Source organism: Microdochium trichocladiopsis, assembly GCF_020744255.1.
Source record: "Microdochium trichocladiopsis strain MPI-CAGE-CH-0230 chromosome Unknown B0I36scaffold_4, whole genome shotgun sequence".
Lineage (NCBI taxonomy): Eukaryota > Fungi > Ascomycota > Sordariomycetes > Xylariales > Microdochiaceae > Microdochium > Microdochium trichocladiopsis.
The window spans coordinates 1205068-1219550 of NW_025763547.1; the positions used below are offsets into that span (position 1 = coordinate 1205068).

The 14483-nt window shown below is 55.9% G+C and overlaps 4 protein-coding genes across 4 annotated transcripts; 1 reads left to right on the top strand and 3 right to left on the bottom strand.

The window, feature by feature from the left end:
* Window positions 1-1490: 1490 nt before the first annotated feature.
* On the bottom strand, window positions 1491-3783 carry B0I36DRAFT_348064 (uncharacterized protein; the record flags this gene model as incomplete). The annotated part of the gene is made up of 7 exons (XM_046156642.1): window positions 1491-1624; window positions 1813-1905; window positions 1989-2139; window positions 2607-2781; window positions 3294-3311; window positions 3445-3502; window positions 3672-3783. The coding sequence occupies 7 exons, from the start codon at window positions 3781-3783 to the stop codon at window positions 1491-1493; spliced, it is 741 nt and encodes a 246-aa protein (XP_046013755.1).
* B0I36DRAFT_320351 (uncharacterized protein) lies at window positions 3737-4224 on the bottom strand. The gene has a single exon (XM_046153544.1). The coding sequence runs from the start codon at window positions 3973-3975 to the stop codon at window positions 3808-3810; it is 168 nt and encodes a 55-aa protein (XP_046013756.1). The 5' UTR covers window positions 3976-4224; the 3' UTR covers window positions 3737-3807.
* Window positions 4225-5961: 1737 nt separating this feature from the next.
* On the bottom strand, window positions 5962-7611 carry B0I36DRAFT_407461 (dolichyl pyrophosphate phosphatase; the record flags this gene model as incomplete). Its single annotated transcript, XM_046161842.1, has 2 exons — window positions 6989-7611; window positions 5962-6621 (listed from the first exon to the last, which is right to left on the bottom strand). Exons 1-2 carry the CDS (start codon window positions 7136-7138, stop codon window positions 5962-5964), a joined length of 810 nt encoding a protein of 269 aa, XP_046013757.1. The 5' UTR covers window positions 7139-7611.
* Window positions 7276-9995, top strand: B0I36DRAFT_287080 (RWD domain-containing protein). Its single transcript, XM_046151616.1, has 2 exons — window positions 7276-8248; window positions 8310-9995. Exons 1-2 carry the CDS (start codon window positions 7675-7677, stop codon window positions 9812-9814), a joined length of 2079 nt encoding a protein of 692 aa, XP_046013758.1. The 5' UTR covers window positions 7276-7674; the 3' UTR covers window positions 9815-9995.
* Window positions 9996-14483: the final 4488 nt, after the last annotated feature.

Here is a 14483-nt window from a genome sequence, read left to right on the forward strand (position 1 = left end):
CCGTCGCGAGTACCTCAAGGGCCAGAATTGCAAAAGAATCGCACGAGGAGTGTACACTCGCCAGGACTGTCGTTTTCGTTGTCCTGTTGGCGGACAGCCAGCATCTTGAAACGGTCGGGTCGAGGCAGATGCCTGACCGTTGCTGGTCCGCAGGAGCAATGTGTGGCTCGGTCAGGTCTGGCCATTGCGCGTCAGGCAGCTGGCGAGAGGGTGCCAGCACTGTGCCCGACCGAGCGTGTGGCCCCCTCCCCTCCAGGTCGGCGAGTGGTGTTGTCGAGGCATTTGAGTCTTGTCCAGACTGGAGGTGGTCAGGCCGGGACGAGCTGGCTGATGTCCTGGTGAGGCAGGTGTAGGAGCAGGTGGCGCGATGCGACAGGTCTGCGGCAGGCGCATCCATGATCCATGGCTGTGGGGTGGAAACACACTCCCAGCCCATGGTGCGGTGGGGCCACGCAGGTCCCCTTTCATCAAAGCTTCAATGCTTGACATGTTGCAGGCTGTCACTCGTCCCAGCCAGTCTCTGCGTCCGTGCTGTGCCGTGCCGTGCTGTGCTGCGCTGTGCTGTGCTGCTGGCGGCATGGCGCTTTTCGAAGTGGGCGGATTCGTTCGTGGCGGCGACTAATTAGGTACGCGTACTCCCCCGGCCCGATCACCAGCTCCCCGAGAGAGCGACGGCCAGGATGAAGGCTCGTTGTGCCCCAGAAGTCGAGCTTATTCCTACGGCGCATGGGTTCATTACTCGCGCCCCTACATGTTCCGCGGCATATGCTAGTCCGCCCTTCTGAAAGTCCCAGCACATCAAGGGCAGAAGATTCGGGCGGGACTGCCGCGACTCCCACACAGCTTTGCTCACCTACGAGCAGGCCATCCTCAACGGTGTTCTGGGGTTTCCAGAATCACGATACATGATGTTCAAAGGCCTCGATACCTGTCAAAAGTGCAAGATGCCTATTCTGGCCAGCGGAGATCACCATCCAGGAACGCCGCCCCTCTTTGCCGGCGTGGCCTACCCGAATGTAACCCTGGCTCCGCCATGCCACGCCATGTCATCACAGCCGTCATCACCAGCAGCCGACCTGCGCCTCGCGTCATGGGCGTCACATCACATTCAGCGAGTAGCTGCTGCGGTATCCTAGACAATGACTTTTCCTGCATCGCACGGCCACGCGCGCAGCCAAAGGTGCTATCACCCGAAGCTGAGCCAGAGATTCATCGTCCTTCTAGCGCATGCCATAATTAGGACCACGCTTCGACAATCATGCTCGGCTGCATACCACCCAGCCTATCCTGATGTCCAAGTGATTCGAGCGACTCAAACTCGAATACGAATCGTCCAGAAAAAAGCAGACCCAACAGGCGAGGGATGGCCATTGAGTGCCATGTCTACATTTGCTAAGCCACGCAATTTGCCAGCGGCCTGTCAGGCCACAGACCCCACACGCAATAAGCGTACCTTCAGGTACTTTGCACTTCCCGTGCTCCCGGTTAATCTATTCACTCGACATTTGGTACGCATTTTGAGGTGGAGAAGCACGTTCTGGGCCAGCAGCGACAACGAGCGAGGGTCCTTGGGTGCTCATTCTACGGTTCTTGAGTACGTAGAGTACACCGGGAAGCAGATTCGCTTTGCAGCTTACCAAGAAAGAAATGAACACCAGGATCCTCGACGCCCCACTATTCCAGGTACCGATCAGCGCAGTTCACGAAGCTGGGTCTGGAGTTTCAACTGGAGCATGTGGGGCCGCTGTTTCGTAACATCCTCGTGGTTTCTCTGTCTGTGCACCTGCTCTCACTCCTGTCATGTATCCTTACCTTGGCTGAGTCGTCGAAGGTCAGTGCGCTGACGAGCAAGAGTTCGTGCGCTTTCCAAACGGGTATCGCGAGGATGGACCAGAGAGGACAGAGCTATTCAGAGTAATGCCGGTTGAACATCACAAATGCTGGCTGATGGTGAAGGAGCGACAGGAAAGTTGCACCAGCGCTTCGACCTCGACGCGTGGTTGCGCCAAACTCGCCATGGCTTGGAGTTCTCATGAACGAGTCTCGGCTCTCCAATTCTGCTAGATCGGCAATAGCAGGATCAGCGTCGGCCGGCTGATCCCATGGTGAACATGCGGATTGACACTGATCGGGACACGACTAAGGTGGCCGATTTCAGCCTCAAATCAGGCCTGACTAGAGATGGCGGTCAGCCGGCATATTTGGTGCACGTCAGAGCCTGCCATCATCCATCTGCCTTTGCATTTGGGCTCAACGAGTGGCTGTGCTGAGCAGATGCAAGCCCACAGCGGCCGATTTCGAAAAAGTCGCCGGCGAGTGCGGCAGGTAAACCTCCGAGCTGCAGGAATCAGATCGAGACACTGATGCCGCCGTCAGCGGATCTGACAAGCACCACCAGTCCCCCGCCGGATCTCGAGATCGTCGAGCACGCATACAGAACAGCCGGACAAGCACGCGGCTTGCTATTGCAACTGCCGGAAAAGGCATGCTCAGATTCATTTTACCCCGCGTAGCATCCTACGTCAACTCTAATCGAGCACACATGACGCTATCTATAGGCAAGGTACATGCAGCATACATGCAGCCTGCTGGGGGCATGGACACACCTGGCTCACTTGCTGAAGAAGCGGCCCGTCTATGCCGGCTGGTGGTGGCGACGCCGTCAATGTTGATGCCAGGTCTGGCAAACGACTGCCCCTGCCACGGAGTAGTGCAGTTGGATGCTTGACCAAAGACTTCAGGACATCTGGCGCCGCCTCTCGAATACGATCCGAGCACAGCCTAGTGTCGCATCCGAGGAACAGGGAGCTTGACGTCAGTGCCGCTACTTGGTCTTGTCGCTTGAAGAGAATTGGAACATGTCCCTGATGTGGAGGCGAGTATGCTGGAGAGGTTGGTCTTGGTTCTCCAAGCCGGAGTGGCTAAACTGGGAATGCTTGCTTGATTGCGATGCATATTATGGCGATGGCAGCTTACGTCAACAAGGGTCTTGTTGCCTCTGCACCTTGGCATGGCCCCCATGGTAACCCTGATCCCCCCAGGCGCAACATTGCTTCGATTGGGCCCATGAGCCAGCTAGATCCCAACATGCCGAACGGACTATCGAGGTGTCATGCTCTGGCATAATGAAGGGCATCGCCGTCGGCGGGTATCACATGAAAACAAACATGGGACGAGATACACGAGACCGCTCAGCCGGGCACTTAGACCGTCTTGGAGGAAGGCAAGCGGCGACGCAGGGCAGACGGGACAGCGTGCTGGTGTGGCCTGGTAGCGGCGTGGATGAGACGTACCAAGTCTCATCCAGCAGCCTGTGCGGCATGCATTTCATGCGCGTGTCTCTCTCCAATGCCCTGGCCTCTGGGTAGGATTTGGGGGCATGATTTAAGGTATTCTGCTGTCTGAGCACCCGCGCCCTGCCCGTCGCGGCGCCACCCCACCCACCCATCCGTGCCAGCGACTAAAAGCTTCGCCCAGGCACCACACGAGGCCAAAGGAACGCCTACCGAGAGGTAATTGTCAGTGCCCTGACCCGCAAGCCTCCTTGGGGGCCGATTTCCTCGCTCAAAATAGCTTCTCGTAGCTAGTGGCCCATAACCTACGCGTACCGAGTGTACCCTAACGTACCTAAGCGCACACAGGTGGCCGGGATAACCAGTGACGGGCCGTACCAAGCTTGCCAAGGTCGCGGAAGACGCCCGCACCCACACCGGGTCCGTGGCAGTTCTGCATCGCCTCCAACTTGAGCTCCCGCATCTGGCCACTCCAGCAACACGGCTGCATTACAGAGTGTGGGCGGCAGTTCCCTTAGTCGGGCCCGTTGAAACAACCCCAGAACCTCCCCTCTTCGCTCAATCGAGGAACCGCTCGATATGGTTGCACCCTGCTCGATGACAGACGCTCTGTGCATTCCGAGCAGAAGCTGGCGAGTTCTCGGGAGCCCCGCCCATGAGTGACCGCCGTGGCCCTTCTCATCTAAACGGCAGTCCAACAGATCGGCCTGTGCTTCGACCGGACCAGCCCAGCTTCCGCGCCATTGTGGCATCCCGGGACAGCACAGATGGAGATTTCCGGAATGACAGAAGATGCGAGGGCATGCTGACAGCTTTGTGCAGCCATTTACACCGATGGGATCCGGGGCGAGCGAGTCCGGTGGAAGCAAGAGCGTTGTGGGATGGTGGTTTTCGAGGGTGCTCTCTTTGCAGATTTGCCCTTTTCTCGGCATGTGGTATGTCGTGCCAATGATAGTTGATTGCTGGTGAAATGCACGAAACCCTCGGAAGGGGAGCAGCATCTCGCAATGCCTACTGTGCAAGTTATGATAACAAGCGATGTCCTGCGTGATTGTGCGTGCTTTGTGACACGCGTGAACTGTCACATGAAGCACGCCAAACGGCCGTGGTTATGCCGACATCTTAGTCCCTGTTACTCATCACCACTCCAGGCAGAATCTTGGGAGCTGTGATATGTGTCAAAACATGTCACAGAAGGGCATCAGGTTCCTGCGGATTTAGCCGAGCTAGCACATCCCATAGCCCGTTCCATCCGCCGTCCAGAGTTCTGTGGCTTGGGACAGAGTCGAAAGTTCATCCCGATTGGCAAGCCTTAAGCAAGGTCCTGTGTTGTCGGATGGGAAGACCAAAGGTTTTCCACCTGTAGCTCTTTCACTCGAAGCGGTGTGAAAAGACGACGAATAATCTAGCTCTCTCTCTCTCTCTCAGTCCAGACTCTTGGCCCTTTTCCCAAGAACAATTGTCTCCTGACCAGTTTCTCCTGGTGAACCTCAGTGTCAACTCCCACGTCTGTTGTAAACTCGTGACGGAAAAATGTGACTGGTGCGGCAGGGTTTCTGTGGGTTTCAACGCCTCCTGTGTTAGCAAAACACGATATAGCGGTCACGAAGGTTGGTTGACGAAACAGGTTCTTCTATATAAGCCGTGGTCTGTTCGCGTCAGTAATGGTGTGGCCTACGCTCATGTCGTCCCAGTGAGCTTGTCGAGATCAGGGAGACGTTGTTGTCATAGCCCGGTGAATACTCTCGTTACCGTGACGCCACAAAAGCCGATTCAAGTGGGATTCTCACCATTTTCCGATCAGCCCGGGCATTACAATGGATGTCATCTTCATAACGGCGCCAGCCGTAGAGTTACAAGCAGTAGCGTATTTGTCTACTCGTATTGTTCAAATCTTACCCTAGGCATGTGACGAAATCGTGCTCTGTTCAACAAATTTTTTTTTTATTTTTTTTTATTGAAAAATTAGGAAATTTGAAAGAAAATGGGATTGTAAATAGTTTGTTAGACCCTTTATCTTTATTTTCGTTTGGCAGCAGTCTCGAGCTGTACTTCATGTCGTGGCCTAGACTTGATTTCGTAATCTATCGCACGCTGGCGTCCCGCGATCAAGCCTGGCACTCTTTTCAACGAACCATGAGCCATTCCCTATGCCAACATGCCCAATTCCCCTCAGGCTCCGCGACATCGCGGCCTGCCACTCATACATGAAACTGTCGGGTGCTGAGAGCCTCAGCGTTGTGTCCGGGCCGCATTCGACACTGAACATCGGGAGGAATCGGTCTAAGCGTTGGGTAATTCGCACTTCTCTACCAAAAGCTGCTGCTGTAGTGGAGATGGCCTCGTGTGCCTGGCAGAAGACCCTCCTCTTCCTCATATCATGGATGGTTCATGACGTTAACGGATCAGCGACAAACAGGCCAATGGCGAACCTCGCAGATCGCGGCGAGAGGACGCGTGCCGAGACATCTTGATCCACAGGACAAGTCCTGAACAAGGACGAAGGCACCCGACCTATATCAGATTCGTCCTTCACTTGCCTTGCGCTCGATTGATGCAGCCAAATTGGCCTTGTGAATATGTCCTGATATGGCTATCACACGGGGGGTATATTGCGTGCTATCGACAATTTCATGCACGGGCTTCAACCGACATTGTACATGCCGGCTCAAGTCTCCTTCTTCCCTTTCCTTGTCTGCAGCTGAGCTGTTCTGCGATCGTCCCACTTCTCCCAGCCAGCTTGGCAGAGGTCCTCCTCCAAACACAAGTCGCGCACGCGAAGCCAGCGCGCGGGTGGCGAGTCCACGAGCCAAGCCACCCATCCTGTCCGGCGGGCAATCTCGGTGATCAGAAACCAGGCCACGGCGCTGACGGCACCAGCAGCACTGCCGACGACGACCTGCAGCTCCGTGTGGTAGTTGAGGTACACGCGGCTCCACGCGACGGACGCGGCCATGAGGAGGCACAGGAAGCCGCCGATGGCGCGCTCGGAGAGGGTCATGGGCGTGTGGTTGCGGCGGGAGACGCCCGGGTGCGGGGGCTGGTGGCGGACGAGGAGGAAGAGGCACATGGACACGGCGAAGAAGGCGACAAACTGCGCGTGGCTGCTGGGCATGCCGTAGCCCTTGCCCTGCATGCGGACCGGCCGCTCTTGCTTGAGGATGCGCTTGAGGACAAAGTTGAGCGCCTCGCAGGCCAGCTGGCCCGCGAAGAGCAGGGCGACCTCGATCTCGCGCGTCGACCAGATGAGCGTGACGTAGACGATACAGAGCCCTTGCGGGATCAGGGCCAGCCAGGCGCAGAGGTACGAGAGAGGGTCGGTCGGATCCTACGGAGGCGGGTGGTCGCGATGGGTCAGTGGAGTGGTCGTCGACGAAAGCTCGATGGCGGCAACCTCACATAATGGACATGCGTCAAGGACAGAGATGCCAGAGGTCTCGGGTCGTCAGCCATGGCTGCTGGTGGTGATTGGGGGCCAGGCGCTGGTTGGGCGCGACCAAGGTTCTGGGAAAGGTGTTGTCGTGTCGTGGGGCAGCCCGAGTCAAGGTTGTCGATGCTGCGAATATTCCATGAAGCTTTGTCTCAATGTATTATGTAAGCATCATTGTCTGAATGTTGTCTGAGTGCGTTTTAACAATCTAGCATCCAAGATATGACAACTGGCACAGTATATATTCATTATACAAGGAACTAACCACAACCTTTCGCACGCCATGCATACCATGGAATTTCTCGTGGTCCATTGCCGTGGATGATGCGCCGGTACGGCAGTCTGTACCCAACCAGAAGTCGAGGATAGCGAGGTTCTCTACGTCCAAACAGTCTGCACAGGGGTGAATCTCCATGGATAGCCACCGGAATGGTGATCCACGACAAATAGTGACAGCTTGGTTGGACGTTCGTTCCTTCCAGGCCTCGAGATGGTTGACGTTGACGTGCTGGCCAGGCCAGCTGAGTCACCCCGCCACTACGCCACCCGGCAGGACCCCACAGCTTGTGTCAAATGCTCGGGACCATCACCACGAACAGATCAAAAAACTTTCCCGGCGTCTACATTTGTCCAGGCTCTGCGTGGCACTTGCATACTTGGAACGAAGCGTGCTCTTCAAAGCATCCAGCTCCTAGGGACACGAGGCCCGTCGCAGCCATTTGCCAGCTGTATCGCCTATCTCATATCCAGCTTACGAGACCAGCCATCACCATGACCCCAAGCTCATAGCAACAGCGTCTGCAGTACACGACTGCGACCAGGCTCTTGCTTCGCAATATTACACATCGCCTTGCAGCGTCCGTGACTGATGAGCCTCGGCAAGACCTCGGCCTGTGGCACTCTTTCACATGAAGGTTCAAATATTAATAGTCAGATTGCACATCTTTCGCCATGGACGACGATGACCCAAGAACCCTCGAGCTGGAGACAATCACAGCCATCTATCCGGAGCTCCAAGTCGACGACAAGGACCAGTTCACAGTGTCCATAGATATCCCAGTCAGCCTCGACAATCCGCTGACGGTCTTTTTCCCGGCCTCCGGCGTTGGTGCGCCTATAGGCACAACGTCACATGCTCCGGAAGCATCTTCGTCAGTGGCAGTTGACTCGCAAGCTCTGTCCAATCTCCCTCCGCTGCAGGTCAAGATCACCCTCCCGCCTGGGTATCCGCAGGACAAGCCCCCAGCCGCCAAGGTATCTACAACACCACCTTGGCTCGCTCCTGGCATCCTCCGCAAACTCGAGCATGATGCCGAAAGGCTGTGGGAAGAGATCGGTCACGACCAGGTCATCTTCACTTACATAGATGACCTTCAGCAGTCGACAGCCGACATTTTTGGCCTCGTCAGCGAGAAGGGTACCCTGGAAGTCAGTCCCGAGCATAAGATCGCCATTCTCGACTATGATAGTGCAGCTAAGCGGAGAGCTTTTGAACGGGAGACGTTTGATTGTGGTATCTGTCTAGGTAAGTCTGCAATTTAGTCCCTCCTCCCTTGCAAAATAAAGTGATTAATCCAATTCCTTAGAACCCAAGAAAGGATCTGCTTGCCACAAGATGCTGGATTGCGGTCATGTGTTCTGTGTACAGTGCCTGCAGGACTTTTACAACAATGCCATCACAGAAGGCGATATAGCGGCCGTGCAGTGCCTCGAGCCGAGCTGTGCGAAAGAGCGTGGCACGGCTCAGATGCAAGCGGCGAATGCAACAAAGAAAAAGAAGCCGAAAACATTCATCAGCCCCAGCGAGCTCTTGCAGATTCCTCTCGAGACAGAAATGGTCAAGCGCTACGTGAAGCTGAAGCACAAGACCGAGCTGGAGTCGGATAAGAACACTGTATATTGTCCAAGATCATGGTGCCAGGGCGCTGCCCGGTCGAAGAAGCACAGGAAGCCTGAGGGCCTCGAGTTCTCGAACCAATCTGACGACGAGTCTGAGACAGAGGAGACGACGGGTACCGCCAAGAATAAAACTGCCGCAGACTATAGGAATGATTTGTTGGCAATATGCGAGGACTGTGGCTTTGCTTTCTGCAGCCGGTGTGGGCAGTCATGGCACGGCGAGTTCAAGTACTGCATCCCAAAAGAACGCAAGGAGGCCATTACAGAGGAAGAGAAGGCGTCTCTCGAATACGTCAAGATGCACACGACGCCGTGCCCGACGTGCGCAGCGCCGGCCCAGAAGACCCAAGGATGCAACCACATGCTGTGCTTCCGCTGTCAGACGCACTTCTGCTACCTATGCTCTTCGTGGCTCGACCCCTCTAACCCGTATGGTCACTTTAACACCCAGGCCGACGGCAAGGTCAACAGCTGCTACATGCGATTGTGGGAACTCGAAGGAGGAGATGGTCAAGATGTGGGAATCGGCTACGCGGGCGGCAACGCTCTCAATGTTCCCAACGGGGAGCCTGCCCTTGAGCCTCACGAGGTGGCGGCCCTGATGGAAGCAGAGGAGCGCATCGTCGGAGACCGACCGGCTGCCAATATCCTGCCTGCGATCAATGATGTCCAGGGTAACCAGGCACAGCGGGCTCCGCAAGAACGAGTGGAGGTTGCGCGCGAAGGGCCTCTCGTGCTTCGCATAGGAGGGGATGCACCAGGGGCCGCGCCTCGTAACGCATTTGGGGCGGAACCTGCTGCCCACCTTGGGCCAGCTCGGATTCAGCACGGCGGCAGAGGAGCCGCACCACCAGCTCAAAGGGGAGTAGGCCGCGGAAGAGGGAGAGGTCCTGAGCGGGGAAACCGTGGAAATAACAGAGGGGGGGGAGCAGTAGGCGGAGGGGCCATAAATGCCAACCGACAGCAGGCCGGAGCGGCCGGGCGTGGACGAGGAAGACATGCGAGGAATCAGCCACGAGGTGCTAACGATCAAGCTGCCGCGAACCGTGAGCCGCACATGGAAATTGGCAATATACTCAGGCAGCAGGGTGAGCTTGATGAGGCCCAGCAGGCGTGGATCCGCCAATTTGTGCAGCTTGCGCTCAATGATCAGGAGGACCTGGTCGACTGGGATAGTGGTGACGAGATTTAAGGAAGCATATAGCAGAAGATCTCATTCTCAAGATCAACGTGATTGTCGGATTCCGACATGGAGCATCGGCAGCGGCGTTTTCTACAAGGTTTTTCAAGTTTATTTTATTCTCGAGATTGCATTCCTCAAAGAGCATTAATTGAAATATCACCCAGGCAGTTCTTTGCCAATAGACAGTGCTGCTGATTCTTGCTTGACGACGAAATGGATGTCTTCATGATCAGGAGCTTGTGTGCCCTGAATAGTTGAATTTTGTCGACTCAGCACAGTCTGGCACGATACCTGCCAGTAAAGTCAGACTTACGAGCGTAAGTCGATGTACCCAACAGTCACAAACCATGGCAGAGTGACCCTCATTTCTCTACAGGCACCACGTCATACAGGCCGTGTTGGCCTGGGAAATGCTACTTCAACCGCCCAGCAAGTAATCTCCTGAACGCCTCTCTCCTCATCAGCAATACCGTAGACCAAAAAGCCACAGCCTGCAAAAGGCAGTGTAGGTAACTCGCAGTGCTTTACAAAGCTCCAGTTGATCTACGACCTCAGCAGCAGCGCACAAATCCAGACGCCCAACACGCAATCTGAGCACTGACATGCGGTGATTTGAAAGGATTTCTTGGGGGAGGACAGGCACGTGCATCCTACGAGATAAGCGAGCAACCAAGCCCCCAGGAGCTCACTCGCAGCAGCAGTGGCAGCAACAGTGGCAGCAGCACCTCATCACCCTCTGTCGTGCATAATGACCGGCAGTCCTCTTTTCGATGAAGATGTTTCACCAACGTACTTTTGGGTCGTGAAGGGCGACGACGTGCAGTACCAGATGGCACCGGGGGGGCTTCGATGTCACGTAATTACCAGACACATTTTGTCAGAGCAAGGGACCGACCGACCCGTTAGCAATACCACCGGGCGGGCTCACACACACAGGGTACGAGGCGGAGCCAGCCAGCCAGAGAGACAGAGAGACCGCCGTGGAAGAGACATTTACCGCAGGGACCTACGTTGCCCTACGAGCTCTGGTTCCACGAGTGGCGAACGGGTAAAGTGTCCTTCGAACGGGGAGCCGGTTGCTGCCCAATGCGGACACCATCTCGTGTGCACGCGAGCCGGATGACTCGTTGTTATCCGAACCATACACGCACACACACACACACAGTTCAGACAGAAACATGCCACGATGGTCGGATGTTTCGACCAGGCTCTTCTGCTCGGGAGGTGTGTGCCCGGTACAGAGCCCCGACGCAGGCAGTGTGTCGCGTCCCCCCCTTGGCTGCTGCCGGTGCCCTCTCTTGTTTTGCCCCCGGCGAATCAAGAAACAAAGCCATGAGTGCGAGGAACCCACAGTCCACGTAGCCATCGCCGAGGCCAGTCCTGCCAGATGTGATCCGAGGTTGGTAAAACACCCCCCGTCCCCTATAACGGCCCACACTCCTCCTCCTCCTCCTGTCCCCTTACCCAAGAGGCCGGGCCCGAAAGTCGACGATATCTGTGCGCCCACACCTGCCGGGGGAGCTTTGAGCCCGCAGATGTATAAGTTGCCATCGCTATTTACTGCGCGAGCAGTCTATATAAGAATGATCTTCGGCCGGCACATCCCGGACCTATATGTTCCCCCACGCAAAGAGCCGGGATTCTTTCGTTTGACACATTGGGCCTCTCTCCTCGTCTGTCCTTGTCTCTGTATCTCTCTCTATCTATTTGTCTCTCCGCCTCCACGTACGAGTCCAGACGAAGCTTGAAACACGGGCTGGCAAGGAAGCCGGACGCAACCCATTGTGGCTGCTGTCAGAGCTGGCCTTGCTGACGGGAGGGTGCCAAACACGCCCAGACGATGCGAAACATTGAATCACTAGATCTCCCCCTCGCCTCGCGCCACACACAAGGCCTCATACCACTGTATAAGTTCCTCCCTGTTTGACATGATGATGGTTATGCTGAGGACGCCCGTGAAAACGAGGGCAGGCAGGACAAAATCTCAGGGCGTGAAGTGTAGGAATGGGCTGGCAAGTGGCTGACAACGACGACCGCCGGCGAGACTGTGCCCTTTGCAAAAGGCCCACACCACTCACTCGCTCACTCCCTTCCTTTTGTTCACCGCCATCAAAAGAGTTTCCGGCTCATGTTTTGCAAGTGTTTCTGCATGTCCGATACTCTGCTTGCTGCCCATGTTCCGTGATTAGTTGTTGCGTGCGGCGGAGACTACCATAACTCCGTGCGGTATATCGGCCGCAGAAACAACCACAACAATAATAATCACAACAAAAAGCAACAATCAGCATCCTAGACCACGCGCAGAAATTAATGAAAGGCATCGGAAATCAGGCGTTGGGCCGAATATCCCCCGTCCTTTCTCTGCCTTAGCTCTCTTCCTATCAGTCTCGTTCGTGCATTGGGGGAAATCGCATTGCGTGGAATCTTCTGCTTCCTCCATGTCCTTCTGTTATTATTTGCGTCCCCCTCCGAGGACCCAGAGTCGTGAGAGAGAGAGAGAGATAAGTCCTTATCAGTGATGGCATGACATGTGAAGAGTGCCCACGCCATGAAGGTGAAAGGCACATGAATGGGACATTTTATTAGCATGAACGGACAAGGAACAGTAAAAGTGGGCTCTTATATTGTCAAGCAAATGCACAGTCTGCTCCAGGCGGGGACGAGGCAGTGAGTGAGTGAGTGGTAAACAAAGGGACCGAAACGGGTCCCCGGAGACTCCTCCGCCCGACGTCCCCAGCTCTCGGCAGCGAAGAACGCGTTCCGCCATGGTCCCCAAGCATGAAACAGGCCAGGTCAAGAGCCCAGACCGAGAGACTGGCGTTTTTGTGTGGTGCCGCTCGGAAAGCGCAACCGCTTATTAATGGAGGTGCTGGCACATAACAAAAAATCCCCGAAGGCAACGGTATAGTGAGGAGCAAGTAAGACCCTCATTCATTTCCTCTATCAGGCGGGGTGTTCCAGGCTTGGCGATTGTGTCGTTGTGAGCGTCTCGCAAGGCGGCAGTCCGCCCGCCGCAGCCACCACCGCCGGCCCGCCGCCTCCACTTTCCGCGCCGCTCCCCTTTGAATGCAGGTCCTTTCCCCTCGCCCCTGGATGACTTGACGATGCTCTCGTCAGGATGGGAAACCGTTACGTTCCTCACCCCCACAAAGCAGCAGGGGAGCTCAAAGCCCCCCACTACTGCGACAGAAAGCCCTTCCGAGTGAATCCTGGACGTGGATCTTCTTTCCTCGTCTGGTCTCGACGACCACGACGAGACTTCACGCGACGCGGTGGTGATCACTAACGGGCGGCAGTGGGCCAGGGCGTGGGCTACCATAGTAGGGTGGACACAAGGGCATCGCACCAGTGTATATGTTATAGGAGGCGCTTACGCAGTATGGTCGTTGAAGAGGACACAGAGCCAGGTGATATACGTAGTCATGGCAGGGGCGTACGTGTAGAGATTGTCCCTCCTCGAGGACCGCCTGCAATGTACAGTGTGCGCGGCGCTCGGGATACCCTCAAAGACCACACCACGTTAGGTAAACACTTCGGTGGACCACATTGACTTTCGCGGCGCAAGCTTGGACTGCTCGTGAAAGCTGGACCAGCAGTTCCGGTCATTATCGCCCAGCTCTGTAGGAATGACGGTCAACTGAATGATCCGAGACCACGGTCAGGCCTCAGGTTATCGCAGCCTAAGCCAACCATAAGACGACGCACGGAGGAAATGGCTGACCCGGCCGTTGCGTGCACCCGGGGGCACGGGTCACCCATGCATCCGCTTGTTCCTGTCTTGCCAAGCTCGCGCTGGGCGGAGTGATCCTCGTCGACGTTACGACGTGGTGATCTGTCAGTTGTGAGGCGACGATACACGGCGATGACGAGTCTTGGTTCCCGCCGTTACAATCGCGCCACACTCGAAGCGACATCATGCCTGTGATTGTGCGTCAACTCAAGTTTTGGGTCGTTTCGGCCGATGACAGGCCACCGTCGATCCGGCTGGTGTTCCGCAGCCATGGAGCATGATGATCGAAGTGGGTTGTCATAGTAGCTCACTTCAATTACGGCACGCTCGCATGATTAGAGGCCACGCGAAGCAATCTTCCGAGAGTAGCAGAAAACATGCTGGCTACCTGCCTGGATACCATAGTTCTGGTATTAAAACTGGACGCTGTCGTGAAGCGGAAATACTGTTTATCGCATCTCAACAACCACCGACGCCCTTCTGGGAAGGATGATCGCACCAAGCGGTGATCCATCACATGGGTGTGCAGAAAGGCCAGGAACTTCACGCTGGCAAAGTACGCTAACTAGCGCTGGGGCCAGCCTTGCCAGCAGATGAGCGACGGCATGGATCCGTCTTTGGCACACGATCTGAGTAGCCATGGCCCTGGTCCACGTAGCATTTCCCACGACAGTGCATGCTGCATTGGGCGTTTGGCTGTGCGGAGCAAGGTTGCGTGGTGTGAACAAACACGCAAGTACCGGTAGATCAGGGGTAGGCAGTGCTTTGCCAGCTGCGAAGATGCCCCTTGCGAGACTCGACCACCTTGAATGACCTACTCGCCAGGAAGCCTGTTCAGATCCTTGTTCATAAAAACAGGCAGGATCCTGGCTGCGATAATCGGCTTGAACTAAGGCCTGTTTAGCAAGCGTTTTAGCGTGTGGTGGAGGCTTAGAAGATCCCATTGGA

Bases quoted from the DNA above. Each gene is read 5' to 3' on its own strand.
- B0I36DRAFT_320351 (XM_046153544.1), bottom strand. From the start codon at position 3,975: ATGAGAAGGGCCACGGCGGTCACTCATGGGCGGGGCTCCCGAGAACTC.
- B0I36DRAFT_287080 (XM_046151616.1), top strand. From the start codon at position 7,675: ATGGACGACGATGACCCAAGAACCCTCGAGCTGGAGACAATCACAGCC. The intron at 8,249-8,309 runs GTAAGTCTGCAA...CCAATTCCTTAG, and splicing joins TGATTGTGGTATCTGTCTAG to AACCCAAGAAAGGATCTGCT.